Source organism: Scyliorhinus torazame, chromosome 12 (genome assembly GCF_047496885.1).
Source record: "Scyliorhinus torazame isolate Kashiwa2021f chromosome 12, sScyTor2.1, whole genome shotgun sequence".
Classification (NCBI taxonomy): domain Eukaryota; kingdom Metazoa; phylum Chordata; class Chondrichthyes; order Carcharhiniformes; family Scyliorhinidae; genus Scyliorhinus; species Scyliorhinus torazame.
In genome coordinates this window covers 5713672-5740362 of record NC_092718.1, presented here as the reverse complement: position 1 = coordinate 5740362, position 26691 = coordinate 5713672, and the positions used below count along the sequence as shown (strand labels likewise).

Sequence of the window (26691 nt, the reverse complement as noted above, 5' to 3'; positions counted from 1 at the left end):
TCATTTCAGGTTCACAGCGAAGGTGTGCAAGGGACTCACTGCTTTCAGAACAATAGATCAGGGCCGGGTCGGAGAATCGGCGGGGGGGGAGCGAAAATCGCGGCATGCCGCTCTGATGCCAGGCCGCCGATTCTATGGCGGCCGGGTAATCGGCGGCTATCGCGTCCGCAGGGTAGCCGCGCGCTGGTCGGGGGCCGTTGAAAGCGGTCCTCCCGGCGATTCTCCGCACCTCGGCGGGCCGAGTTCGGCCGGCGTGGGTTACATATTGTCCTACCCGGTGGGACCTCGGAGTTCTGGCTGTAGGGGCCGTCCTCGTGGGGGGGCGGTAGGGATCCGACTCTGGGGGGGGGACTCCACGGTGGACAGGCCCGCGATCGGGGTCTACCGATTGTGGGCGGGCGGGGTAATTCGGGGGGGGGGGGGGGGGGCGGCGCTCCGCCATATTGTCCGGGGGCCAGCGTGGAGATGGCAACCCATGCGCAAACCCTCGGTTGCCCGTTAACCAATTTGACCGAGTTTCTCCAAAGGTGGTTACTAAGACCAATCGGTGCCGAGGAGTCTGATTCTCCTCTCCAAAATAGAAAACCTGGGAACACAGTGTCCTGGTAAGCAGGCTGTCTCAACAGTTCTCCTGAAAGGCACACCCCAATTATGGGTTCACAGACCAAAAATAATAAAATAAAGGAAAAAAGATCAAAATAAATATATCAGGAAAGACTTGTACAATATGCAGTTTCTGTATTGTCTGTGGATTGAGTTGATGGGCCAAGCTAGCCCACGTGCTATGGTTACTGGCCCCTGACATCCGCTGCTACCCAGCATACAGGTCCCCAGCTCCCACCATTGCTTTGCGTGAGATGGGGTTGGGGTGAAGACACATTGGTGGGGGAGGTAGGTGGAATAACATGGGAGGGCGGGAAGGGGGATGTGCAGTGATGGGGAGGATGTTGAGTGAGGGAGAAAATGGCATGGAGGGAGAGGGGAATGCCATGGGAGGGAGGGGCCCAAGTGACGGCCTTAGAGGTGTGGAATAAGAATTTGGAATGGTATCGCATGGGAGTGACGGGACCGTGTTAGAGAAGGACATGGGGGATGATGAGAGGGATGAAAGGAATGGGATGCGGATAACATGAGAAGAATGACATGGGAAGGACGGGGTGAGGATTTAAAGCAGTATCATAGAATTTACAGTGCAGAAGGAGGCCATTCGGCCCATCGAGTCTGCACCGGCCCTTAGAAAGAGCATCCTATCCAAGCCCATACCTCCTCCTATCCACGTAACCCAGTAACCCCACCCAACCCTTTTGGACACTAAGAGCAATTTATCATGGCCAATCCACCTAACCTGCACATCTGTGGACTGTGGGAAGAAACCGGAGCACCCGGAGGAAACCCACGCACACACGGGGAGGATGTGCAGACTCCGCACAGACAGTGACCCAAGCCTGAAATCGAACCTGGACCCCTGGATCTGTGAAGCAACTGTTCTAACCACTGTGATACCATGCTGCCCACATCGTATCCTTGCAATAAAGATATTACTTTCACTGCAAATGTTTTGCGGCCTTTGCTAAATTGATACTGATAGTAGGGTCAATGTTAGGATTAGCTCCCCAATAGCTTAGATGATTAAGACCTGGATGGGTGTCTTAGACAGACCGCAATATTGAAAGATTCGCTGTGCACTTTGTTTTACTCTCAGAAGGGCAATGCTGAGGCTGCTGCAGACAGGTTTGCAGTCTAGGCTGCTGCAGACAGGTTTGCAGTCTCAGCTGCTGTAGACAGGTTTGCGGTCTAGGCTGCTGTTGCAGACAGGTTTGCAGTCAAGGCTGCTGCAGACAGGTTTGCGGTCTAGGCTGCTGCAGACAGGTTTGCAGTCAAGGCTGCTGCAGACAGGTTTGCAGTCAAGGCTGCTGCAGACAGGTTTGCAGTCAAGGCTGCTGCAGACAGGTTTGCAGTCTAGGCGGCTGCGGACAGGTTTGTAGTCTAGGCTGCTGCGGACAGGTTTGCAGTCTCGGCTGCTGCAGACAGGTTTGCAGTCTAGGCTGCTGCAGACAGGTTTGCAGTCTAGGCTGCTGTTGCAGACAGGTTTGTAGTCTCGGCTGCTGCGGACAGGTTTGCAGTCTAGGCTGCTGCAGACAGGTTTGCGGTCTAGGCTGCTGTTGCAGACAGGTTTGCAGTCTAAGCTGCTGTTGCAGACAGGTTTGCAGTCTAAGCTGCTGTTGCAGACAGGTTTGCAGTCTAAGCTGCTGCAGACAGGTTTGCAGTCTAGGCTTTTGCAGACAGGTTTGCAGTCTAGGCTGCTGCAGACAGGTTTGCAGTCTAGGCTGTTGCAGACAGGTTTGCAGTCTAGGCTGCTGCAGACAGGTTTGCAGTCTAGGCTGTTGCAGACAGGTTTGCAGTCTAGGCTGCTGCAGACAGGTTTGCAGTCTAGTCTGCTGCAGACAGGTTTGCAGTCTAGTCTGCTGCAGACAGGTTTGCAGTCTAGTCTGCTGCAGACAGGTTTGCAGTCTAGTCTGCTGCAGACAGGTTTGCGGTCTAGTCTGCTGCAGACAGGTTTGCGGTCTAGGCTGCTGCAGACAGGTTTGCAGTCTAGGCTGCTGCAGACAGGTTTGCAGTCTAGTCTGCTGCAGACAGGTTTGCGGTCTAGTCTGCTGCAGACAGGTTTGCGGTCTAGGCTGCTGCAGACAGGTTTGCGGTCTAGGCTGCTGCAGACAGGTTTGCGGTCTAGGCTGCTGCAGACAGGTTTGCGGTCTAGGCTGCTGCAGACAGGTTTGCAGTCTAGGCTGTTGCAGACAGGTTTGCAGTCTAGGCTGCTGCAGACAGGTTTGCGGTCTAGGCTGCTGTTGCAGACAGGTTTGCGGTCTAGTCTGCTGCAGACAGGTTTGCGGTCTAGGCTGCTGCAGACAGGTTTGCGGTCTAGGCTGCTGCAGACAGGTTTGCGGTCTAGGCTGCTGCAGACAGGTTTGCGGTCTAGGCTGCTGCAGACAGGTTTGCAGTCTAGGCTGTTGCAGACAGGTTTGCAGTCTAGGCTGCTGCGGACAGGTTTGCAGTCTAGGCTGCTGCAGACAGGTTTGCGGTCTAGGCTGCTGTTGCAGACATGTTTGCAGTCTAGGCTGCTGTTGCAGACATGTTTGCAGTCTAGGCTGCTGCAGACAGGTTTGCAGTCTAGGCTGCTGCAGACAGGTTTGCGGTCTAGGCTGCTGCAGACAGGTTTGCAGTCTAGGCTGCTGCAGACAGGTTTGCAGTCTAGGCTGCTGCAGACAGGTTTGCAGTCTAGTCTGCTGCAGACAGGTTTGCAGTCTAGTCTGCTGCAGACAGGTTTGCGGTCTAGGCTGCTGCAGACAGGTTTGCGGTCTAGGCTGCTGCAGACAGGTTTGCAGTCTAGGCTGTTGCAGACAGGTTTGCAGTCTAGGCTGCTGCTGACAGGTTTGCGGTCTAGGCTGCTGTTGCAGACAGGTTTGCGGTCTAGGCTGCTGTTGCAGACATGTTTGCAGTCTAGGCTGCTGCAGACAGGTTTGCAGTCTAGGCTTGGAAGGGTTTGATTGCTTGTCAATATCCTTCCAGGAAATGTGTGTAGGTGGTTGTAAAATGAGGACAAGTTAGAGCCTGGGGCTGATAAGTGACTCCCCAATGTGGACAAATAACCCACCAACATTCACTGTCTAGATTCACATCACTACTTGGGTGAGATGCCAAAGGGTAACTGTGATATAAAAAAAATAATTTACGGGATGTGACCATCACTGGTTGGGCCAGCATTTATTGCCCATCCCTAGTTGCCCTTCAGAAGGTGCTGGTGAGTTGCCTTCTTGAACCACTGCAGTCCTTGATGTGTAGGTACACCCACTGTGCTGTTAGGGAGGGAGTTCCAGGATGTTGCCGTAGCGACAGTGAAGGAACAACAATATATTTCCCAGTCAGGGTGGTGAGTGACTTGGAGGGGAACCTCCAGGTGGTGGGGTTCCCAGGTATCTGCTGCTCTTGTCCTTCTAGATGGTAGTGGTCGTGGGTTTGGAAGGTGCTGTCTAAGGAACCTTGGCGAGTCACTGCAGTGCATCTTGTAGATGGTACACACGGCTGGCACTGTTCGTCGGTGGTGGAGAGTTTGAATGTTTGTGGAAGGAGGAGCAATCAAGCGGGGCTGCTTTGTCCTGGGTGGTGTTGAGCTTCTTCAATGTTGTTGGGGCTGCGCTCATCCAGGCAAGTGGAGAGTATTCCATTACACTCCTGACTTGTGAAACAGAACATTGACAAAATAAATGAACAGAATAAGTAGGAGGAAAAAGTCTAAGTAGATACTGCCTCTTATTGGAACATGAATCAACTGGATAACTTTATGCTGAAAGGTATTGTACCAATTTCTATTGTGCCACAGTTTCCACTCTACATTAAAACAAAAAAAGAAGCATTTGTCGGGTGCCATTGTACGAAATAAAGCTGCTGGCCTTTAAATGGTGTGGTCTTGCCTGGCTGACTGTCAGAACCAGATGTGTTGCATCCTTCCCAGATTGTTGCAGTCTAGAAGCTGGGTGGAGAGCAGTAGGACTGTGCCAGTTATCCACCATGATGCAGGAGATATAAACAACGGCTTGACGTAGACAGCCAATGGGTTGTTGCCTCCACTTGCAATCAGTACACTGGTAAAGCTGCATAAAAACGCCAAGTTGGTCATCCCTCTTCCTCTCACCTTCCTTCTGACCTCCAATGGGAACGTTGTCAATGGCAACATCAGTATGTTGCTCGTGATCTGAACCTGTCCCGCAGATCTGGGATTGGAGGCGGTACAACGAAGGTTCACTCGACTGGGATGAGAGGTTGAGTAAAGTAGGTCGATATTCCCTGGAGTTTAGTAGAATGAGCGGTGATCTCATTGAATCATTCAATGTTATGTTGAGGCTTGAAAAGGTAAATACTGAGAGGCCGTACCCCTGGCTGGCCAATCCAGAACCTAGTTTCAGGATAAAGGGTTGATAATTTTGGAATTGGAGAAATTTGTGCCCTCAAAGGGCTGTGAATCTTCTGAATTCCCGATCCGGGGGCTTGTGGATACTCCATCATTGAGTATATTTAAGGCCGGGATAGTCAGATTTTTGGTGTCTCAGGGAATTGAAGGGTATGGGGAGCAGATGTAAAAATGGAGTTGAAGGCCAAGGTCAGCAAGGGTCATGTTGAAGGAGAGGTCCCGACCGGCTGTGTGGTCTTTTGCTCCTATTTCTTATATTCATCTGATCATCCAACCCTACTTCATCTAATCTTATCGATTTTGGATCTAAAAGGAATAGCTGTTATAATTCCTGATTGTTCGCAGTGTTCAGGAGATGTCTAAATTCAGAAATATGGGCCGGGATTCTCCAAAATCCCGGCCAAGTGATGGCGCTGTCGTAAACCCCGAAATGTTTCACGCCGGCGCCAACAGGCCACTTGACCCAGCAATTCAGTGGGCCACAGGGGGCCAGCATGGCGACGGAGTGCTGTGCGCTGCTCCGGGGCCGATACGAGGCCCTACACTGCCGGCGCAGGTCCATGCATGTGCTTGGCGGCCGTTTCCGAGCCAGCGCAGCGGGCCCGTGCGGAAGGAGGTAGGCCCCCTCCAGATTGCGGGCCTGGCCGTCATGCAGCCCCCCCCCCCCCCCCCCCCCCCACCGGAGTCAGATCCCCCCGCCCCCTCCACTGGAGTCAGATCCCCCCGCCCCCCCACCGGAGTCAGATCCCCCCGCCCCCCCACCGGAGTCAGATCCCCCCGCCCCCCCACCGGAGTCAGATCCCCCGCCCCCCCACCGGAGTCAGATCCCACCGCCCCCCCCCCACCGGAGTCAGATCCCCCCGCCCCCCCCACCGGAGTCAGATCCCTCCGCCCCCCCACCGGAGTCAGATCCCCCCGCCCCCCCACCGGAGTCAGATCCCCCCGCCCCCCCACCGGAGTCAGATCCCCCCGCCCCCCCCACCGGAGTCAGATCCCCCCGCCCCCCCCACTGGAGTCAGATCCCCCCGCCCCCCCCACCGGAGTCAGATCCCCCCGCCCCCCCCACCGGAGTCAGATCCCCCCGCCCCCCCCACCGGAGTCAGATCCCCCCGCCCCCCCACCGGAGTCAGATCCCCCCGCCGGAGTCAGATCCCCCCGCCCCCCCCACCGGAGTCAGATCCCCCCGCCCCCCCACCGGAGTCAGATCCCCCCGCCCCCCCCCCACCGGAGTCAGATCCCCCCGCCCCCCCACCGGAGTCAGATCCCCCCGAATGCCTGGGTGGTGCCAGGTTGGAACCACGCCGGCGGAACTCGCCGGGAACTGTGCCGGTCGACTGCGGAGAATTGCCCCCGACCGGCTCCGCGTTGACTGCCGCTAGACTGCCGCCGATTCTCCGGTTGCTGGAGAATCACGTCTTGGCATCGGACCTGATCACAGGCATTCTCTGCCCCCACGCCGATCGCAATTTCAGCTCGGAGAATCCTGCCCATTCTCTCTCCTTTCTCCCTATCTCTGTATCCTCTGTCTCTGTGTCTTTCCCTCCACCCTGTTTTCCCCCCTCTCCCCATCCCCTGGCTCTGTCTCTCTCTTCCCGTGTCTGACTCTGTTGGTCTGTCTGACTGACTGTCTCTGTCTCGCTCTCTCTCTTCCCCTCCCTCCCCTGTCTCTCTCTCTCTCCCGCCCCCTCCTGTCTCTCTCCCCGTCTCTCTCTGTCGCCTGCCTCTCTCTCTCTCTTACCCACCCGAATCTCCCTCCACCCCATCTCTACCTGCCCGTTTCCCGCTCTCTCTCTCCCCCCCGTCTCTGTCTCTCCCCGTGTCTGTCTCTCTGTCTGTCTGTCTGTCTCTCTCTCTCTGTCTCTCTCAGCCCCTGTCTCTCCCTCCAGGCCGTCTCTACCTCCTCTTTTGCCCTCTCTCTCTCCCTCCCCGTCTGTGCCTCTCTCCCCCTGTCTGTTGTCTCTGTCTGTCTGTCTCTCTCTCTCCCCTCTCTCTCTCTCTCTCTCTCTCCCTCCGCCTGTCTCACTCTCTCTCCCTTCCCCTGTCTCTCTTCCCCCCCACCCCCGTCTCTCTCTCCCTCCCCGTCTCTCTCTCCCTCCCCGTCTCTCTCTCTCTCTCCCTCCCCCGTCTCTCTCCCTCTCTGTCTTTCTCTCTCCCTCCCGTCTCTCTCCCTCTCCCCCGTCTCTCCCTCTCCCCCGTCTCTCTCTCTCCCCCGTCTCTCTCTCTCTCCCCTGTCTCTCTCTCTCTCCCCGTCTCCCTCACACTCCCCGTCTCCCACACTCCCCCGTCTCCCTCTCCCCCCGTCTCTCTCTCTCCCCGTCTCTCTCTCCCCTGACTCTCTCTTCCCCCTCCCTCTGTCTCTCTTCCTCCCTCCCCATCTCTCTCACCCTCCCTGCCTCTCTCTCATTTGTTGGAGTAAAGCACAATTTTCTCTCTGTCTCTCTCTCTCTCTCCCTCGCTCTTCCCCCCCCCCCACCCCCCGTCTCTCTCTCCCTCCCCGTATCTCTCTCTCTCCCTACCCCCATCTCTCTCTCTCTCACTCTCTCTCTCCTCCCCCTGTTTCCCCCTCTCTCTCTACCCCGCCTGTCTCTCTCTCCCTGTGTCTCTCTCTCTCTCTCTCTCTCTCACCCCGTCTCTCTCTCCCCGTCTCTACCTTTTCTACCTTTCCTTTCCCCCCCCCCCTCTCTCTCTCCCTCCGTCTCTGTCTCTCTCTCCCAGTGTCTGTCTGTCTCTCTCTCTCTCTCCCTTGTCTCTCTCTCTATCTCTCTCACCCTGTCTCGCTCTCTCTCTTTATACCCGTCTCTCTCTCCCTCCCCCTGTCTCTCTTCCCCGTCTCTCTCTCCCTCCCCGTCTCTCTCTCTCTCCCTCCCAGGTCTCTCTCCCCCTTCTCTCTCTCCCTTCCTCTCCGTCTCTCTCTCTTTCCCTCCCCGTCTCTCTTTCTCCCCCGTCTCTCCCTCTCCCCGTCTCTCTCTTCCCCCTCTCTCCCTCTGTCTCTCTTCCTCCCTCCCCATCTCTCTCACCCTCCCTGCCTCTCTCTCATTTGTTGGAGTAAAGCACAATTTTTAAGAGCCGTGAGGTGATGATGCAGCTGTACAAAACTTTGGTAAGGCCACATTTGGAGTACTGTGTACAGTTCTGGTCGCCTCATTTTAGGAAGGATGTGGAAGCTTTGGAAAAGGTGCAAAGAAGATTTACCAGGATGTTGCCTGGAATGGAGAGTAGGTCTTACGAGGAAAGGTTGAGGGTGCTAGGCCTTTTCTCATTAGAACGGAGAAGGATGAGGGGCGACTTGATAGAGGTTTATAAGATGATCAGGGGAATAGATAGAGTAGACAGTCAGAGACTTTTTCCCCGGGTGGAACAAACCATTACAAGGGGACATAAATTTAAGGTGAAAGGTGGAAGATATAGGAGGGATATATAGGGTTCTTTACCCAGAGAGTAGTGGGGGCATGGAATGCACTGCCTGTGGAAGTAGTTGAGTCGGAAACATTAGGGACCTTCAAGCAGCTATTGGATAGGTACATGGATTACGGTAAAATGATATAGTGTAGGTTTATTTGTTCTTAAGGGCAGCACGGTAGCATTGTGGATAGCACAATTGCTTCACAGCTCCAGGGTCCCAGGTTCGATTCCGGCTTGGGTCACTGTCTGTGCGGAGTCTGCACGTCCTCCCCGTGTCTGCGTGGGTTTCCTCCGGGTGCTCCGGTTTCCTCCCACAGTCTAAAGATGTGCGGGTTAGGTGAATTGGCCAATGATAAATTGCCCTTAATGTCCAAATTGCCCTTGGTGTTGGGTGGAGGTGTTGAGTTTGGGTAGGGTGCTCTTTCCAAGAGCCGGTGCAGACTCAAAGGGCCGAATGGCCTCCTTCTGCACTGTAAATTCAATGATAATCTATGATTAATCTAGGACAAAGGTTCGGCACAACATCGTGGGCCGAAGGGCCTGTTCTGTGCTGTATTTTCTATGTTCTATGTTCTCTCTCCCCGTCTCTCTCTCTCCCCCATCTCTCTCTCTCCCCCATCTCTCTCCCCTCACTATCTCTCTCCCTCTCCCTCTGTCTCTCTTCCTCCCTCCCCGTCTCCCTCACCCTCCCTGTCTCTCTCTCATTTGTTGGAGTAAAGCACAATTCTCTCTCTGGCTGTCTGTCTCTCTCTCTCTCTCTCTCCCTCCCCGTCTCTCTCTCTTCCACCCCGTCTCTCTCCCTCCCCGTCTCTCTCTCTCTGTCTGTCTCCCTCTCTCTCTCTCTCTCTCTCCCACTCCCCCATCTCTCTCTCTCTCCCTCCCCGTCTGTCTCTCTCTCTCTCTCTGTCTCTGTCTCTCTCTTCCCCGTCTCTCTCTCTCGCCCTCCCTCCCCGTCTCTCTCTCCCCCTCTCTGTCTGTCTCTCTCTCTCTCTGTCTCTCTCTGTCTCTCTCTCTCTCTCCCCCCGTCTCTCTCTCTCTCTCTCCCTCCCCGTCTGTCTCTCTCTCTCTCTGTCCCTCCCCGTCTGTCTGTCTCTCTCTCTCTCTCTCTCTCTCCCTCTCTCTCTCCCTCTCCCCCGTCTCTCTCTCTCTCTCCCCATCTGTCTCTCTCTCTCTCCCTCTCTCTCTCCCTGTCTGTCTCTCTCTCTCTCTGTCCCTCCCTGTCTGTCTCTCTCTCTCTCTCTGTCTCTCTCTCTCTCCCTCCCCGTCTCTCTCTCTCTGTCCCTCTCTCTCTCCCTCTCCCCCGTCTCTCTCTCTCTCTCCCCATCTGTCTCTCTCTCTCTCTCTCTGTCCCTCCCTGTCTGTCTCTCTCTCTCTCTCTGTCTCTCTCTCTCTCTGTCCCTCCCTGTCTGTCTCTCTCTCTCTCTCTGTCTCTCTCTCTCTCTCTCCCTCCCCGTCTCTCTCTCTCTGTCCCTCTCTCTCTCCCTCTCCCCCGTCTCTCTCTCTCTGTCCCTCTCTCTCTCTCTCCCTCCCCGTCTCTCTCTCTCTGTCCCTCTGTCTGTGTTTCACCTCAGGAAAGATGAAGGGACAAGTAGGTCACTGCCATTCTTCCAATGGAGCGGATTATTGCCAATGAGCCTAATGACCCTTTGCCCTCCTCTTCCCAATAAAAGCCTCTTGGATGCTTTATAAATCCAGCAGCTTCATAAGCATTCCCTTGAGCCCGATATTGTTTTTAGCCATGAAAGCACATTTAGTTGTGTCTTGATGCCAAAAATGAAGTGCCTCACTTTCTAATATTCTGACATGTTTTACAGTCGAGCTTTATTGCATTCCAGTCAGCTGGTAGCTTTTCATTCTCTTAATGAGATCTTGCTGTGTTGGTGCAGGTTTTCTCCCTCTGTAGATGGTGGGGTAATATTTATTAGTTGGTTTTCATTGTCTACAGGGAACTGCATTAGAAACCAGTGACCTGGTTCAGAATTGTACTTTACTCCAACAAATGAGCCCAATGAACATAAAATCTGTTTAGTCAAGGCATCCAAGTGAATATCTCTGCTTTCATTTCTTCATCTGGCCTTGAGCAAAAACATATGCTGTAGCTACTTAACCCACGGATGAAAGGCTGTATTGGAATGTGAACTGCAGAGTTTCCTGTGACACATGAGAGATGAGTATCATTTGAACACCTCATAACTATTAAACAAATCTGCCCCCCTGTTTGCTTTCAGATTATCTGCATGCCTTTGATATATGGTTATATAAACATTGCATTTTTGTGAAACATTTAACCATGTTTGTGGATGAAGGAATAAGTAGCCCAGGATTAGAACATGGAACATACAGTGCAGAAGGAGGCCATTCGGCCCATCGAGTCTGCATCGACCCACTTAAGCCCTCACTTCCACCCTATCCCAATAACCCCTCCTAACCTTTTGGTCACTAAGGACAATTGATCACGGCCAATCCACCTAACCTGCACGACTTTGGACTGTGGGAGGAAACCGGAGCACCCGGAGGAAACCCATACAGACACGGGGAGAACGTGCAGACTCCACACAGACAGTGACCCAGCGGGGAATCGAACCTGGGACCCTGGCGCTGTGAAGCCACAGTGCTATCCCCTCGTGCTACCATGGATTGATCCAATGTACTGTTACAAATTATTGATATGTAATCGCTTGCAATAAAATGTTTTTGATGCTTGTTTCGGATCGACATAATTTAAGATGCACAGCAGATCAGGGGCTGGTTTAGCACAGTGAGCTAATCAGCTGGCTTGTAATGCAGAACAAGGCCAGCAGCGAGGGTTCAATTCCCGTACCAGCTTCCCCGAACAGGTGCCGGAATGTGGCGACCAGGGGCTTTTCACAGTAACTTCATTGAAGCCTACTTGTGACAATAGGCGATTATTATTATAGATCTAGTGCCCACCACTAAAAAGAGATTCCAATGGAATATTCGGTATAGATCGTTTTAGGGACTGAACCTGTCTGTCTTCCCTTCTATCCCTTCAGATCCTCACTCAGTTAACAGTGTAGTGTATTTTTGCTGAGGGCAGGAAAAATCTAAATAACCATTTTCTCTCACTGCCGACTATAATTATAATTTCAGACATGCTGTTATCTGCTTCCCTGACTCTGCTGGCTTCTCAGTTTGCCACATTTGAGGTTGCACAACCTGGTAACTTAGAAATTATTTTGGATGTGTCAAAGTTCAGCAGTCTGGTGCTCCGAGGAACGGTATTTAAGAAGCTCCACGGATACCACCACAGACATTGTCAATTTCAGGTTTCACCAAATCTGTCACAGGGGATGGAGGGAGGAAAAGGAGGTGAGAGAGCGGTGATGACGAATGGCCTGGTATTTCTTAATAGAGACGGGAAGAACATTTGATGGGAACTAGGCCAGTGGATGGAGATGTAGAAATTTGAGTCAGAGAGGAAGTTATTCTGTCATAAGCCTCTTGAGCAGACAGATTTTAGTGTCCCACCTTCCTGCTTTTTCTGTAATCCAATACCATTCCCCAATTTATTTACTTTATCCTTTCAAATCCGTCAAGGATTTGTTCAGTAACTTTCTAAATGCTGTACTCAAAGAAACAAAAATCATACAATGCCACCAGTTGCGGAGTGAACGCATGGCGAGCACACAGCTGCCAGACAAGTCAAAAAGCAACACACTGCCAACGGAGCAAAAAATAAACTTTTCTTGGCCAGGGTGGGTATGGAGTGATATGGGCAAAATGCTGGAAAGTGGGACTAGCTTAGTGATAGAAACTGGGCGGCATGGACAAGCTGGGCCGAAGGGCCTGTTTCCATGCTGTAAACATCTATGACCAACATGGCGCATAGCGCAGGAGGGGGAAGAGAGCAAAAACCACCTCCCCCTCTCCTACTGGCAGCGCCTCGTTCCAACGACTCCCAGGCCACAGACGCAGGAGGGGCTGCAACCGGTGAAAATAATCTGCAGTTACATGGTATCCATCATACAGTTCCCCCCAAACATAGACTAAACGCAGAACAAAAAGGAAAACGAGGAACACCAGCGACCAGCGCTGTTCCCATCATGGGAGCAGCAGGATGGCTACTGAACATAAAAAGTCACCAGTAGTTAATTAAAGTGTCCCGACGCAGCACAATCAAGCCGGGCCGCCGGCCCACCTCTCCTGCAGTATCAACATCTGATCTTCCATCACCAGCCTGCCCAAGGACTGGGCCACAGGATCACACAGGGAATTATCAGGTGACCTCACAAGTCCAGAACAGAATGCACAGTCAACGCACAAAACAGACCTTTAAAAACATCCACAAACTGCTCGAGCAAGTCCTCCTACATCCTCAACCCGGTAGTAGGCCCACCAAAATCCTTCCTTCGCCACACTCCAGGTAAAAGAGACCGAAAGGCAACTATCTTCTTTATTCCTTCTCTTCGCCCAGAAAGCAGCAAGTAAATCCAAGGGGAAGAGGCAGCAGCAAACAGCAAACAAACTCTCAGCTGCAGCCTCCATTCATTTGCAGCCACCAGCAGGAGCAAGCAGCAAACACAACCTGGGAAGTGCTCACGTAACTAACGAGGCCAATTCCTTATTCTCTTGTTATGGGCCTCCACAATTTTTAAAGATGGCTGTTTTAGGTTTCTTGGCAGGACAGGAAAACTCTGATAATATATATCTGTAGACTGTATATATTCTTAATATGTGGTGTAGTTAAATGGTGCCAGTAGAAGGTGAATCCTGGTTAATGTAATGCACTCAAAACAAAATGGATACTGGGAACATTGTTCTCCTCTGGAATGGGTTGGATTTATTTCCAAGAAATCAAATGGAATGCTCATTCTTAAGTCACCAAGCACTGTTAGTTTGACGTTGCCTTCTTCCAGTAGGTGTAGGTATGGAAGGGACAGTACATTGAGCACGTGACGATCCTCAGCTACTCATTGAGAAGGAATACCAATCTCACAATGCAGTGAGAAGGTCCTTGTCTTAGATTTCATGATGTGGAAATGCCGGCGTTGGACTGGGGTGGGCACAGTAAGAAGTCTTCCAACACCAGGTTAGAGTCCAACAGGTTTGTTTCGAATCACTAGCTTTCGGAGCACAGCTCCTTCCTCAGGCGATTTCTCAGTAACGAAAGGAAACTCCTCCTTTCAATTTGGGCATGAATGATTCATTTTCAGAAAAAGCCCATAAAGGTATGGACATTGAAGCTGGGATCAAACACATTTGCCTTTGTTAAATATTTGAGACTTTGTGATCACTGATTGAGCAAGCATTGGCTGCACTTGGCCTGGAGTTACTCAATTCTGCTGTTGTCTATAAATTGGGCGGTCATGTTGAAAGAGATTGTCTTTCTACAAACACACTCACACACGCGCTAATGTAGATAACTGCTGGTGAAATGCATAACTTGATTACAAATTCTAGAAGCTTCTTGCAAGAAAGAAGATAATGTGCTTGGTGGTTTGTACATTCCTGTACTACGTACGCAATTATAAACAAGGAAAACCATAAGCTAGTCTGACACAACAGACAGCTGCATTATGCACGAATGTGAAACAATTATTTTATTATAGTGCAGAGATGGCCTTAGTCTTGCTGTATGAGAGAAATTCACATATGTTCTGTTCTGCCGGTTGCTGAAAATAAAATGTGGTCTTGCAATAAAGGTATAATACTGACTTCATGAAGATATCCATCTTTAAAAAGGATGTACATACCTAGGAGAAAGTCCAGCAATAGTTCATCAGGACAATAGTGTGGCAGGACTGAGCTGTGAAGAGAGAATGGACACTAATTGGTTATGTCTGGAGGAGGGTTGGTCTGGATATAGATGCTTAAAACTCTTGAACTCACTGCCGATGAGAGTTGGGGAACTAGAGATAATGAGCGATTTCAAAAGGAAATTGGATGAACACTTGAGGGAAATAAACTTGCGGGTCTGTGGGGGTAGAGTTTGGGATTTGAAATGAAATGAAATGAAAATCGCTTATTGTCACATGTAGGCTTCAAATAAAGTTACTGTGAAAAGCCCCGAGTCGCCACATTCCGCCGCCTGTTTGGGGAGGCTGGTACGGGAATTGAACCGTGCTGCTGGCCTGCCTTGGTCTGCTTTAAAAGCCAGCTATTTAGCCCTGTGCTAAACCAGGGATGACTGGTCTGTTCTTGATGGTCCGATGGGCTGAATGGCCTCCTGTGCAGTAATGACTGAAGAACTGAATTAACAAGGTGGATAGGAAATGAGTGTTCCCTGTAGTAGGGGAACCCAGAACAAAGGGACATCGTCTGGGTATTTGAGCTAAGGCGTTGAAAACTGAGAACAGGGAAAACTTCACGTAAAGGATTATGAGACAATGAAGCAGACGGACATAAAGCGACATAATTGCAAGATCAGTCAGGGAAAGGGACAGGAAATTGGGATTTTTGAAACTGTCATGATTGAAGGAATGGTAGTGGAGTTTTAGAACATAGAACATAGAACGATACAGCGCAGTACAGGCCCTTCGGCCCACGATGTTGCATCGACATGGGAAGTCAAAAAACAAAAGCCATCTAACCTACACTATGCCATTATCATCCATATGCTTATCCAATAAACTTTTAAATGCCCTCAATGTTGGCGAGTTCACTACTGTTGCAGGTAGGGCATTCCACGGCCTCACCACTCTTTACGTAAAGAACCTACCTCTGACCTATATCTATTACCCCTCAGTTTAAGACTATGTCCCCTCGTGCTAGCCATTTCCATCCGCGGGAGAAGGCTCTCACTGTCCACCCTATCTAACCCCCTGATCATTTTGTATACCTCTATTAAGTCTCCTCTTAACCTTCTCTCTAACAAAAACAACCTCAAGTCCATCAGCCTTTCCTCATAAGATTTTCCTTCCATACCAGGCAACATCCTGGTAAATCTCCTCTGCACCCGCTCCAAAGCTTCCACGTCCTTCCTATAATGCGGTGACCAGAACTGTACGCAATACTCCAAATGCGGCCATACCAGAGTTTTGTACAGCTGCAACATGACCTCATGACTCCGGAACTCAATCCCTCTACCAATAAAGGCCAACAACATAGGCCTTCTTCACAACCCTATCAACCTGGGTGGCAACTTTCAGGGATTTATGTACATGGACACCTAGATCCCTCTGCTCATTCACACTTCCAAGAACTTTACCATTAGCCAAATATTCCGCATTCCTGTTATTCCTTCCAAAGTGAATCACCTCACACTTCTCCACATTAAACTCCATTTGCCGCCTCTCAGCCCAGCTCTGCAGCTTATCTATGTCCCTCTGTAACCTTCCGCACTGTCGACAACACCACCGACTTTAGTGTCGTCTGCAAATTTACTCACCCACCCTTCTGCGCCCTCCTCTAGGTCATTGATAAAAATGACAAACAGCAACGGCCCCAGAACAGATCCTTGTGGTACGCCACTTGTAACTGAACTCCATTCTGAACATTTCCCATCAAATGTGTCCCATTTTGTGTCCTGATAACACATATGATAAGGATCCAGTGAGGTTATTTGTTTATTGAGCAGAGCTGCTAGGCAGTTAATGGACATTTTTCATGACAGACTCACTCCAGGTTGTTCTCTTCAACGTCCTGAATCAAGAGGTTGTGACAGCAAGATGTTGGCCGCACAAGATGCACAACATATGGAAAGTGTGAGAGGTGACACATTGTACTCCGTTGCAGCCCTTATTTAATTTCCCTCCCTGCCATCAATTCCTACCAGTGATGATACGCAAGGGATCTGCTTTTGAACAAAGTATGCTGTGTGATTTTTTGATGGGAATTCTGTCTTTTCTACTCAACCAGTTGGATGCCGAGCGGCCAGATGATGCGCGTCTCATAGAATTGGACGAGTCTCACAGAAGTGAACATACGGTTTTCATTACACCTCCTGAGCTTCCAAGCTTGCCTAATGGAGAAGAATATCCCCTTCGATATAGGTATGAGTCCCAGTTCTATTTCTACTTGCGAGGTTAGGGTGGACAGATAATCACAAGGATTCAAAAATATTTCTGGGTTTTCAAATATGAGAGGCACACAAATTATTTTCAAAAACTTATTTTTTTTTAGCGTGAAATGCATAGAACTTAATTTCTAAATTCACAGTTTCCTTTTTTTAGATAATCGTAAAAGTTGGATGCTGGATATGCAGCCAAAGGTTATTTTCAATAAAGTATTAATATCTTTTTGTGAACATCTTTGCGCATTAGTATGATCGTTTGGACATGCTTTTTGCGCACAGCTTAGCGAAATCAACCTCCTCTCCACACAGACGCAAAGTTATAACCATCTATAGTTTTAAGTTTCAATTTAAAAGCTGCAATTTAATTACTATATACAGATGGTTTTTTTGTAAATTGGCATGTTTGTAATGTAATTTAGAGAAATCATTGTTATGCTGCAGCCTTGTAATCACCCCTACTACCAGTTATTTTTATGCAATCTCACAAAATCTATTTTTGTGCTGAGAATGTAACGTGGTCTTCAGAGAGCTGCTGCTGTACTCAATTATCTTTTTGGTGTGGCCAATCCACCTAATCTGCACATCTTTGGGTTGTGGGGGTGAAACCCACGCAGACACTGAGAGAATGTGCAAACTCCACACGGACAGTGACCCGGGGCTGAGATCATAGGACCATAAGACATCGGAGCAGAATTAGGCCACCCGGCCCATCGAGTCTGCTCCACCATTCAATCATGGCTGATATTTTTCTCATCCCCATTCTCCTGCCTTCTCCCCATAACCCCTGATCCCCTTATTAATCAAGAACCGATCTATCTCTGTCTTAAAGACACTCAGTGATTTGGCCTCCAAAACCTTCTGCGGCAAAGAGTTCCACAGATTCACCACCCTCTGGCTGAAGAAATTCCTCATCTCTGCTTTAAAGGATCGTCCCTTTAGTCTGAGATCGTGTCCTCTGGTTCTAGTTTTTCCTACAAGTGGAAACATCCTCTCCACGTCCACTCTATCCAGGCCTCGCAGTATCCTGGAAGTTTCAATAAGATGCCCTCTCATCCTTCTAAACTCCAACGAGTACAGACCCAGTGTCCTCAACTGTTCCTCCCTTCGACAAGTTCTTCATTCCAGGGATCATTCTTGTGAATCTCCTCTGGGCCCTTTCCAAGGCCAGCACATCCTTCCTTAGATATGGGGCCCAAAACTGCTCACAATACTCCAAATGGGGTCTGACCAGAGCCTTATACAGCCTCAGAAGTACATCCCTGGTCTTGTATTCTAGCCCTCTCGACATGAATGCTAACATTGCATTTACCTTCCTAACTGCTGACTGAACCTGCACATTAACCTTAAGAGAATCGTGAACAAGGACGTCCAAGTCCCTTTGTGCTTCTGCTTTCCGAAGCATTTCCCCATTTAGAAATAGTCTATGCCTCCATTTCTCCTTCCAAAGTGCATAACCTCACACTTTTCCACGTTGTATTCCATCTGCCACTTCTTTGCCCACTCTCCTAGCCTGTCCAAGTCCTTCTTCCTGTTCCCGTACCAGCCTCCCCGAACAGGCGCAGGAATGTGGCCACTAGGGGCTTTTCACAGTAACTTCATTGAAGCCTACTTGTGACAATAAGCGATTATTATCATTATTATTATTCTGCAGCCCGCTTGTTTCCTCAATACTACCTGTCCCTCTACAAATCTTTGTATCATCTTCAAACTTAGCAACAGTGCCTTCAGTTCCTTCTTCCAGGTCATTAATGTATATTGTGAAAAGTTGTGGTCCCAGCACAGACCCCTGAGGCACACCACTAGTCACTGGCTGCCATCCTGAAAAAGACCCCTTTATCCCCACTCTCTGCCTTCTGCCTGTCAGCCAACCCTCGATCCAAGCCAGGATCTTACCCTGAACACCCTGGGCTCTTAACCTATTTAACAGTCTCCTAAGCAGCACCTTGTCAAAGGCTTTTTGAAAATCTAAATAAATCACATCCACTAGTTCTCCTTTGTCTAACATCCTTGTTACCTCCTCAAAGAACTCTTAACAGATTGGTCAAACATGACCTCCCCTTGACAAAGCCATGTTGACTCAGTCCTATTTTACCATGCACTTCCAAGTACTCTGCGATCTCATCTTTAATAATAACTCTAAAATCTTACCAATGACCGAAGTCAGTCTAACCGGACTATAATTTCCCGTTTTCTACCTCCCTCCCTTCTTAAACAGCGGTGTTGCATTAACCACCTTCCAGTCCTCTGGGACCCTTCCTGCCTCCAGTGATTCCTAAAAGATTACCATCAATGCCTCTACAATCTTCTCAGCTATCTCTTTTAGGACCCTGGGGTGTATCCATCTGGTCCAGATGAGTTATCCACCTTCAGACCTTTCAGTTTCCCCAGAACCTTCTCCTTAGTGATGGCCACTGCACTCGCCTCTGCCCCCTGATTCTCCTGGAGCTCTGGCATCCCACTGGTGTCTTCCACCGTGAAGACTGATGCAAAGTAACTATTCAGTTCATCTGCCATTTCTTTGTTTTCTATTATTACTTCTCCAGCCACATTTTCCAGTGGTCCAATGCCTATTTTTGCCTCTCTCTCACCTTTATATGTTGAAAAAAACTCTTCCAATCTTCCTTTATATTACTACCTAGCTTGCACTCATACTTCATCTTCTCCCCTTTATTGCTTTTTTTAGTTGTCCTCTGCTCGCTTTTAAATGCTTCCCAATCCTCTGGCTTCCCACTAATCCTCGCCACTTTGTATGCTTTTTCTTTAGTTTTTATGCTGTCCTTGACTTCCCTCGTCAGCCATGGATGCGTCGTCTTCCCCTGAGCATGTTTCCTCCTCCTTGGGATGAATTTCTGTTGTGCCTCCCGAATAACCCCCCAAAACTCCTGCCATTGTTGTTCCACTGTCTTCCCTGCTAGGCTCCTTTTCCAATCAACTCTGGCCAGCTCCTCCCTCATGTCTTTGTAGTTACCCTTATTGAATTGTAATCCCGTTACATCTGATTGCAGCTCCCTCTCAAACTGCAGAGTAAATTCTATCATATTGTGGTCACTGCTCCCTAAGGGTTCCTTCACCTTACGTTCCCTAATCAAGTCTGCCTCATTACACATCACCAAATCCAGAATGCCTGTTCCCTAGTCGGCTCTGTCACAAGCTGCTCCAAAAAACTATCTCTTAGACATTCCACAAATTCCTTTTCTTGGGATCCACTACCACCCTGATTTTCCCAGTCCACCTGCATATTGAAGTCCCCCATGATTATTGTAATATTGCCTTTTTTACATACCTTTTCTATCTCCTGATTTATTTTCTGCCCCACATCCTGACTATTGCTAGGGGGCCTGTACATAATCCCATCAGGGCCTTTTTACCTTTGCAATTCCTCAACTCTACCCACAGATATTCTATGCCTTCTGATCCTATGTCGCTCCTTGCCATCGATTTAACTTCATATTACTAACTAATTACTTACTAACAATGCAACCCTGCCCCCTTTGCCCACCTGCCTGTCCTTTCGATAGGACATATATCCTTGGCTATTTAGATTCCAGCCCTGATCCCCTTGCAGCCACGTCTCTGTGATGCCCACAACATTATACCGGCCAATTTCAATGTGTGCAAAAAGCTCATTTACCTTGTTCCGTGTACTGCGCGCATTTAGGTACAACACCAGTCCTTACAGTTGCCTTGGCTGAGGATAGAAAACTTTATACTGGGAATACCAAAGAATGTATGTGAGCATCTAAAAGATGAAAGATCCTTTCCCAGAAACTAAAGAACAAACAGTTTCTGGAAATCTGGAAGAAGACAGAAAATATTATATACACAGGTTGGGCAGCACCTATTGACGGGACGGAGGAGGTAATGCTTTACCTGCATGGCAGGGTAGCACAGTGGTTAGCACTGTTGCTTCACAGCTCCAGGGAGCCAGGTTCGATTCCCAGCTTGGTCACTGTCTGCACATTCTCCCCATATCTTCGTGAGTTTCCTCCGGGTGCTAAATTGCCCTTAGTGTCCAAAAAAAAAGGTTAGGTGGGGTTACTGGGTTACATGGATAGGGTGGAGGTGTGGGCTTAAGTAGGGTGCTCTTTCCAAGAGCCGGTGCAGACTCGATGGGCTGAATGGCCTCCTGCACTGTAGATTCTATGATCTATGACCTTTGTGCCCACTGAGCTTTGGACATAGCATCAACTTCTCTCTTCTCTCCACCTTTGCTGCCTGACCTGCAAAATGCTGCCAGTGTTTTCTATTTCCCTTCCTCAAGACATATTCCTCCTGAAATAAAAGAAAATTACTGCGGATGCTAGAATTTGAAACCAAAAGAGAAAATGCTGGAAAATCTCGGTAGGCCTGGCAGCATCTGTAGGGAGAGAAACAAGCGAATGTTTCAGGTCCAATGACCCTTTGTCAAAGCTCACGCAGCTTTGACAAAGGATCATCTGGACTCGAAACGTTCGCTCTTTTGCGCTCCCTGCAGATGCTGCCAGACCTACTGAGATTTTCCAGCATTTTCTCATTTGGTTTCTCCTGAAATTTTAACCTGCCTTTTCTGTTGCAGATGGTGTGAAATCTCTTGTGCGTTTTCAGCATTTCTCTTTCTCTTCTACATTTCTATTATTTTCTATTTCTCTTTTTATCTCTAATTTTAATCATAGGTTAGATATATATTGATATATTAGATATATACATTGTTGACTGTATTTGCTGTACTATAATATTGTATTAATCCTGACCTGATCCTGTTCTTGCAGTTACACTAGCTTCCCTGTGCTTACGCCAGAGCTATTTGATAGACCAGTGGGTTTATTAAAAAATCCAGCTAGCAGGTTAACTTCAAAAAATAGTTGCCCCAACAGTCCAGCACCAATGGGCAGAAGAACTAAGCAGGTACAACATGACTGATGCTTGTATTTTGGAAATGCCTTCATATAGTGTGTGTGAATCATTATGTCCCACCGGTGGCACTGTGACAGATTGAATACTCATACGTTCAGGGGAAGCATGTGAATGATTGAGTAATTTTGTTGGAGTGAAAATGTGTGATTGGGTAAAGTCTGATGTGTATGTGTGTTATGCCATCAATGTATAAAAAGAGAGCCAATTTCAATTTAAAGTAGCAACAGCTTGAATGCATACTTGCCGTACACATTTTATGAAACAATCTTATCATTATATTCTGTTCCATTTCAGGAAATAAAATCAGCTCAAAAAATCGCGAAACGTTATTCATCAATTCCTCAGATGTGGTCAAAATGTCTCCTGCGTCACTGCTATGGTCTCTGGTTCATTTGCCTTCCTGCTTATGTGAAAGTTTGCCATTCGAAGGTCAGAGCTCTTCGGACCGCTTATGATGTGCTGAGAAAAATGCAGGTTAAGAAGTTGGAGCCACCTGATGAGGTATGAGCTGCACACATCGTGATGGCAAACAGTGACTTCAGTACAGTATTACCATATGAATCAGCAGCAGAGGAAAGAAGTAATAAGAAAGAACGCATTTACAAACAGACAAATTAGCAGTAGGAGGAGGCCATTCAGTCCCTCAAGCCCGTTCTGCCATTTTATAAGATCATGGCTGATCTGATCATAGAATCCCTACAGTGCCCATCGAGTCTGTACTGCCCCTTGGAAAGACCACCCTACCTAGGCCCGATCCACCGCCCGATTCCTGCAACGCCACCCTAAGGGGCAATTTAGAATGGCCAATCCATCTAACCTGCACATCTTTGGACTGTGGGAGTAAACCGGAGCACCCGGAGGAAACCCACGCACACACGGGGAGAACATGCAAGCTCCACACACACAATCACCCGAGGTTGGAATCGAACCTGGGTCCCTGGCGCTGTGAGGCAGCAGTGCTAACCACTGTGCCATCGTGCCGCCCTACTGATTGCGGCCTCTACTTCCATGTCCATCCCCAGCAGCCGTTGATATGAACTTAAGAAAGAATGCTTGGTCTGTTTCTGTTTCTCCCCTGCCAAAGTAAACCCAGTTGAATTTTAGTGTGACTAAATTAGCATTCCCCCCACACGCCCCCCTCCACCCGCCAATTGATTTAAATGAATATGGGACATCTAACACCCCACCCACCCTTCTTTCCTGGTTTTTGTCTCCCGCATGCTGCACATTGTGGTTAAGAATCCTGAATGGTATGTGAGTTGGTACCTGACACTTTGTTCACACTCTTTGATTCGAAAGGCAGTGTCCTCACTGACAGACAATAATGTTTACGTTAATGATGGAAAGGGATAAGTATACACCGCAGGGCAAGAGTTATAGCTGGGGGAAGGGAAATTATGATGCCATTAGACGTGACTTGGGGGGGATAAGGTGGAGAAGTAGGCTGCAAGTTTTGGACACACTGGATAAGTGGAGCTTGTTCAAGGATCAGCTACTGCGTGTTCTTGATAAGTATGTACCGGTCAGACAGGGAGGAAGGCGTCGAGCGAGGGAACCGTGGTTTACCAAAGAAGTGGAATCTCTTGTTAAGAGGAAGAAGGAGGCCTATGTGAAGATGAGGTGTGAAGTTTCAGTTGGGGCGATGGATATTTACAAGGTAGCGAGGAAGGATCTAAAGAGAGAGCTAAGACGAGCAAGGAGGGGACATGAGAAGTATTTGGCAGGAAGGATCAAGGAAAACCCAAAAGCTTTCTATAGGTATGTCAGGAATAAGCGAATGACTAGGGACAGAGTAGGACCAGTCAAGGACAGGGATGGGAAATTGTGTGTGGAGTCTGAAGAGATAGGCGAGATACTAAATGAATATTTTTCGTCAGTATTCACTCAGGAAAAAGATAAGGTTGTGGAGGAGAATGCTGAGCTCCAGGTAAATAGATTAGATGGCATTGAGGTAAGTAGGGAAGAGGTGTTGGCAATTCTGGACAGGCTGAAAATAGATAAGTCCCCGGGACCTGATGGGATTTATCCTAGGATTCTCTGGGAGGCCAGGGAAGAGATTGCTGGACCATTGGCTTTGATTTTTATGTCATCATTGGATACAGGAATAGTGCCAGAGGACTGGAGGATAGCAAATGTGGTCCCTTTGTTCAAAAAGGGGAGCAGAGACAACCCCGGCAACTATAGACCGGTGAGCCTCACGTCTGTAGTGGGTAAAGTCTTGGAGGGGATTATAAGAGACAAGATTTATAATCATCTAGATAGGAATAATATGATCAGGGATAGTCAGCATGGCTTTGTGAAGGGTAGGTCATGCCTCACAAACCTTATCGAGTTCTTTGAGAAGGTGACTGAACAGGTAGACGAGGGTAGAGCAGTTGATGTGGTGTATATGGATTTCAGCAAAGCGTTTGATAAGGTTCCCCACGGTAGGCTATTGCAGAAAATACGGAGGCTGGGGATTGAGGGTGATTTAGAGATGTGGATCAGAAATTGGCTAGCTGAAAGAAGACAGAGGGTGGTGGTTGATGGGAAATGTTCAGAATGGAGTTCTGTCACAAGTGGAGTACCACAAGGATCTGTTCTGGGGCCGTTGCTGTTTGTCATTTTTATCAATGACCTAGAGGAAGGCGCAGAAGGGTGGGTGAGTAAATTTGCAGACGATACTAAAGTCGGTGGTGTTGTCGATAGTGTGGAAGGAAGTAGCAGGTTACAGAGGGATATAGATAAGCTGCAGTGCTGGGCTGAGAGGTGGCAAATGGAGTTTAATGTAGAGAAGTGTGAGGTGATTCACTTTGGAAGGAAAAACAGGAATGTGGAATATGTGGCTAATGGAAAAGTTCTTGAAAGTGTGGATGAGCAGAGGGATCTAGGTGTCCATGTACATAGATCCCTGAAAGTTGCCACCCAGGTTGATAGGGTGGTGAAGAAGGCCTATGGAGTGTTGGCCTTTATTGGTAGAGGGATTGAGTTCCGGAGTCAGGAGGTCATGTTGCAGCTGTACAGAACTCTGGTACGGCCGCATTTGGAGTATTGCGTACAGTTCTGGTCACCGCATTATAGGAAGGACGTGGAGGCTTTGGAACGGGTGCAGAGGAGATTTACCAGGATGTTGCCTGGTATGGAGGGAAAATCTTATGAGGAAAGGCTGATGGACTTGAGGTTGTTTTCGTTAGAGAGAAGAAGGTTAAGAGGAGACTTAATAGAGGCATACAAAATGACCAGAGGGTTAGATAGGGTGGACAGTGAGAGCCTTCTCCCGCGGATGGAAATGGCTAGCACGAGGGGACATAGCCTTAAACTGAGGGGTAATAGATATAGGACAGAAGTCAGGGGTAGGTTCTTTACGCAAAGAGTAGTGAGGCCGTGGAATGCCCTACCTGCTACAGTAGTGAACTCGCCAACATTAAGGGCATTTAAAAGTTTATTGGATAAACATATGGATGATAATGGTATAGTGTAGGTTAGATGGCTTTTGTTTCGGTGCAACATCGTGGGCCGAAGGGCCTGTACTGCGCTGTATTGTTCTATGTTCTAATACTGTTAATGTCAGCGTCACTGCCAGATATTAACTGGACTTTCACCCTGGCAAACCATAACAAAGTTGTCCCTTATTATAATTGATCTGAAATCTGTCATCAGATGAAGTGTCTCCTGGTGTAGATTGCCAAATGTGTGACATAAGCTCACCGGCACATTGAGGGGCGCTTTGAACCCATAAACCTGTTTGAGAGAGTTTCGGGGGAGGCAGTGCTCTTGTGGTATTGTCGTTGAAATAGTAATCCGGAGACCCAGAGTCACACTCTGGTGACCTGGGTGTGAATCCCGCCATGGCAGATGGTTTCAATTCAATAAAAATCTTAAATCCAAAAATTACAAGTCTAAAGGTGATCGTGAAACCATTGTCGATTGTCATAAAAACCCATCTGGTTCACTAATGGCCTTTCGGGAAGGAAATCTGCCACCCTTACCCGGTCTGGCCTACACGTGACTCCAGATCCACAACAATGTGGTTGACTCTTAACTGCCCTCCAGGATGGGCAGTAAATGCCGGCCCAGCCAGCCACACCCATTTAAAAACAACTCTCGCCATCCTTTTTAATTCATTTACGGGATGTGGGCGTCGCTGGTTAGGCCAGCATTTATTGCCCATCCCTAATTGCCCTTCAGAAGGTGGTGGTGAGCTGCCTTCTTGAATCGCTGCAGTCCCTGAGGTGTAGGTACACCCACTGTGCTGTTAGGGATTGAGTTCCAGGCTGTTTCCCCAGCGACAGTGAAGGAGCGGCGATATATTTCCAAGTCAGGGTGGTGAGTGACTTTTAACATAGAATTTACAGTGCAGAAGGAGGCCATTCGGCCCATCGAGACTGCACCGGCTCTTGGAAAGAGCACCCCACCCAAGGTCAACACCTCCACCCGATCCCCATAACCCAGTAACCCCACCCAACACTAAGGGCAATTTTGGACACTAAGGGCAATTTATCATGGCCAATCCACCTAACCTGCACATCTTTGGACTGTGGGAGGAAACCGGAGCACCCGGAGGAAACCCACGCACACACGGGGAGGATGTGCAGACTCCGCACAGTCACCCAAGCCGGGAATCAAACCTGGGACCCTGGAGCTGTGAAGCAATTGTGCTATCCACAATGCTACCGTGCTGCCCACCAGATGGTGGGGTTCCCAGGTATCTGCTGCTCTTGTCCTTCTAGATGGTAGTGGCTGTGGGTTTGGAAGCTGCTGTCCAAGGGACCTTGATGAGTTACTCAAGTGCACCTTGTAGATAGTACACCCGGCTGCTACTGTTCGTCGGTGGTGGAGGGTTTGAATTTTTGTGGAAGGAGAAGCAATCAAGCGGGGCTGCTTTGTCCTGGATGGCGTCGAGCTTTTTGAGTGTTGTTGGAGCTGCACTCATCCATGCAAATGGAGAGTATTTCATTACATTCTTGACTTGTGCCTTGTAGATGGTGAGCAAGCTTTTGGGGAGGCAAGAAGTGAGTTACTTGCTGCAGGATTCCCAGCCTTTGACCTGCCCTGGTATTCACAGTATTAATATGGCTGGGTCCAGTTCAGTTTCTGATCAATGGTAACCGCCAGGATGTTGATTGTGGGGGATTCGTGATGGTAATGCCATTGAATGTCAAGGGGCGATGGTTCGATCCTCTCTTGTAGGAAATGGTCGTTGCCTGGCACTTGTGTGGCGTGAATGTAACTTGTCACTTGTCAGCCCAGCCTGGATATTGTCCAGGTCTTGCTGCATTTGGACATGGACTGCTTCATTATCTGAGGGGTTGCAAATGCCCTTAATACATTTCAATGCCTGAGATAAAAACCATGCACATATTGATAAATTACACGTTGGAGATAAAGGATGCTGAATACATTTGAGAGAGAGCATGGTTACAAGAGCAGTGCTCTCAATCCTGATTCCTTCAATTCAATATTAGATTACCTACAA

General features: G+C 48.9%; 1 protein-coding gene across 5 annotated transcripts in view; it reads left to right on the top strand.

Annotated features, from left to right (window-relative positions):
* Positions 1–26691, top strand: part of dennd4a (DENN/MADD domain containing 4A) — a 241784-nt gene that overhangs the window by 142585 nt on the left and 72508 nt on the right. For all 5 annotated transcript variants that reach the window (XM_072470324.1, XM_072470323.1, XM_072470320.1 and 2 more), the window contains exons 14-16: positions 16187–16320; positions 21092–21227; positions 21531–21737. In XM_072470324.1, the coding sequence (XP_072326425.1) occupies positions 16187–16320; positions 21092–21227; positions 21531–21737 (477 nt within the window). The remainder of the gene's footprint in view (positions 1–16186; positions 16321–21091; positions 21228–21530; positions 21738–26691) is intronic.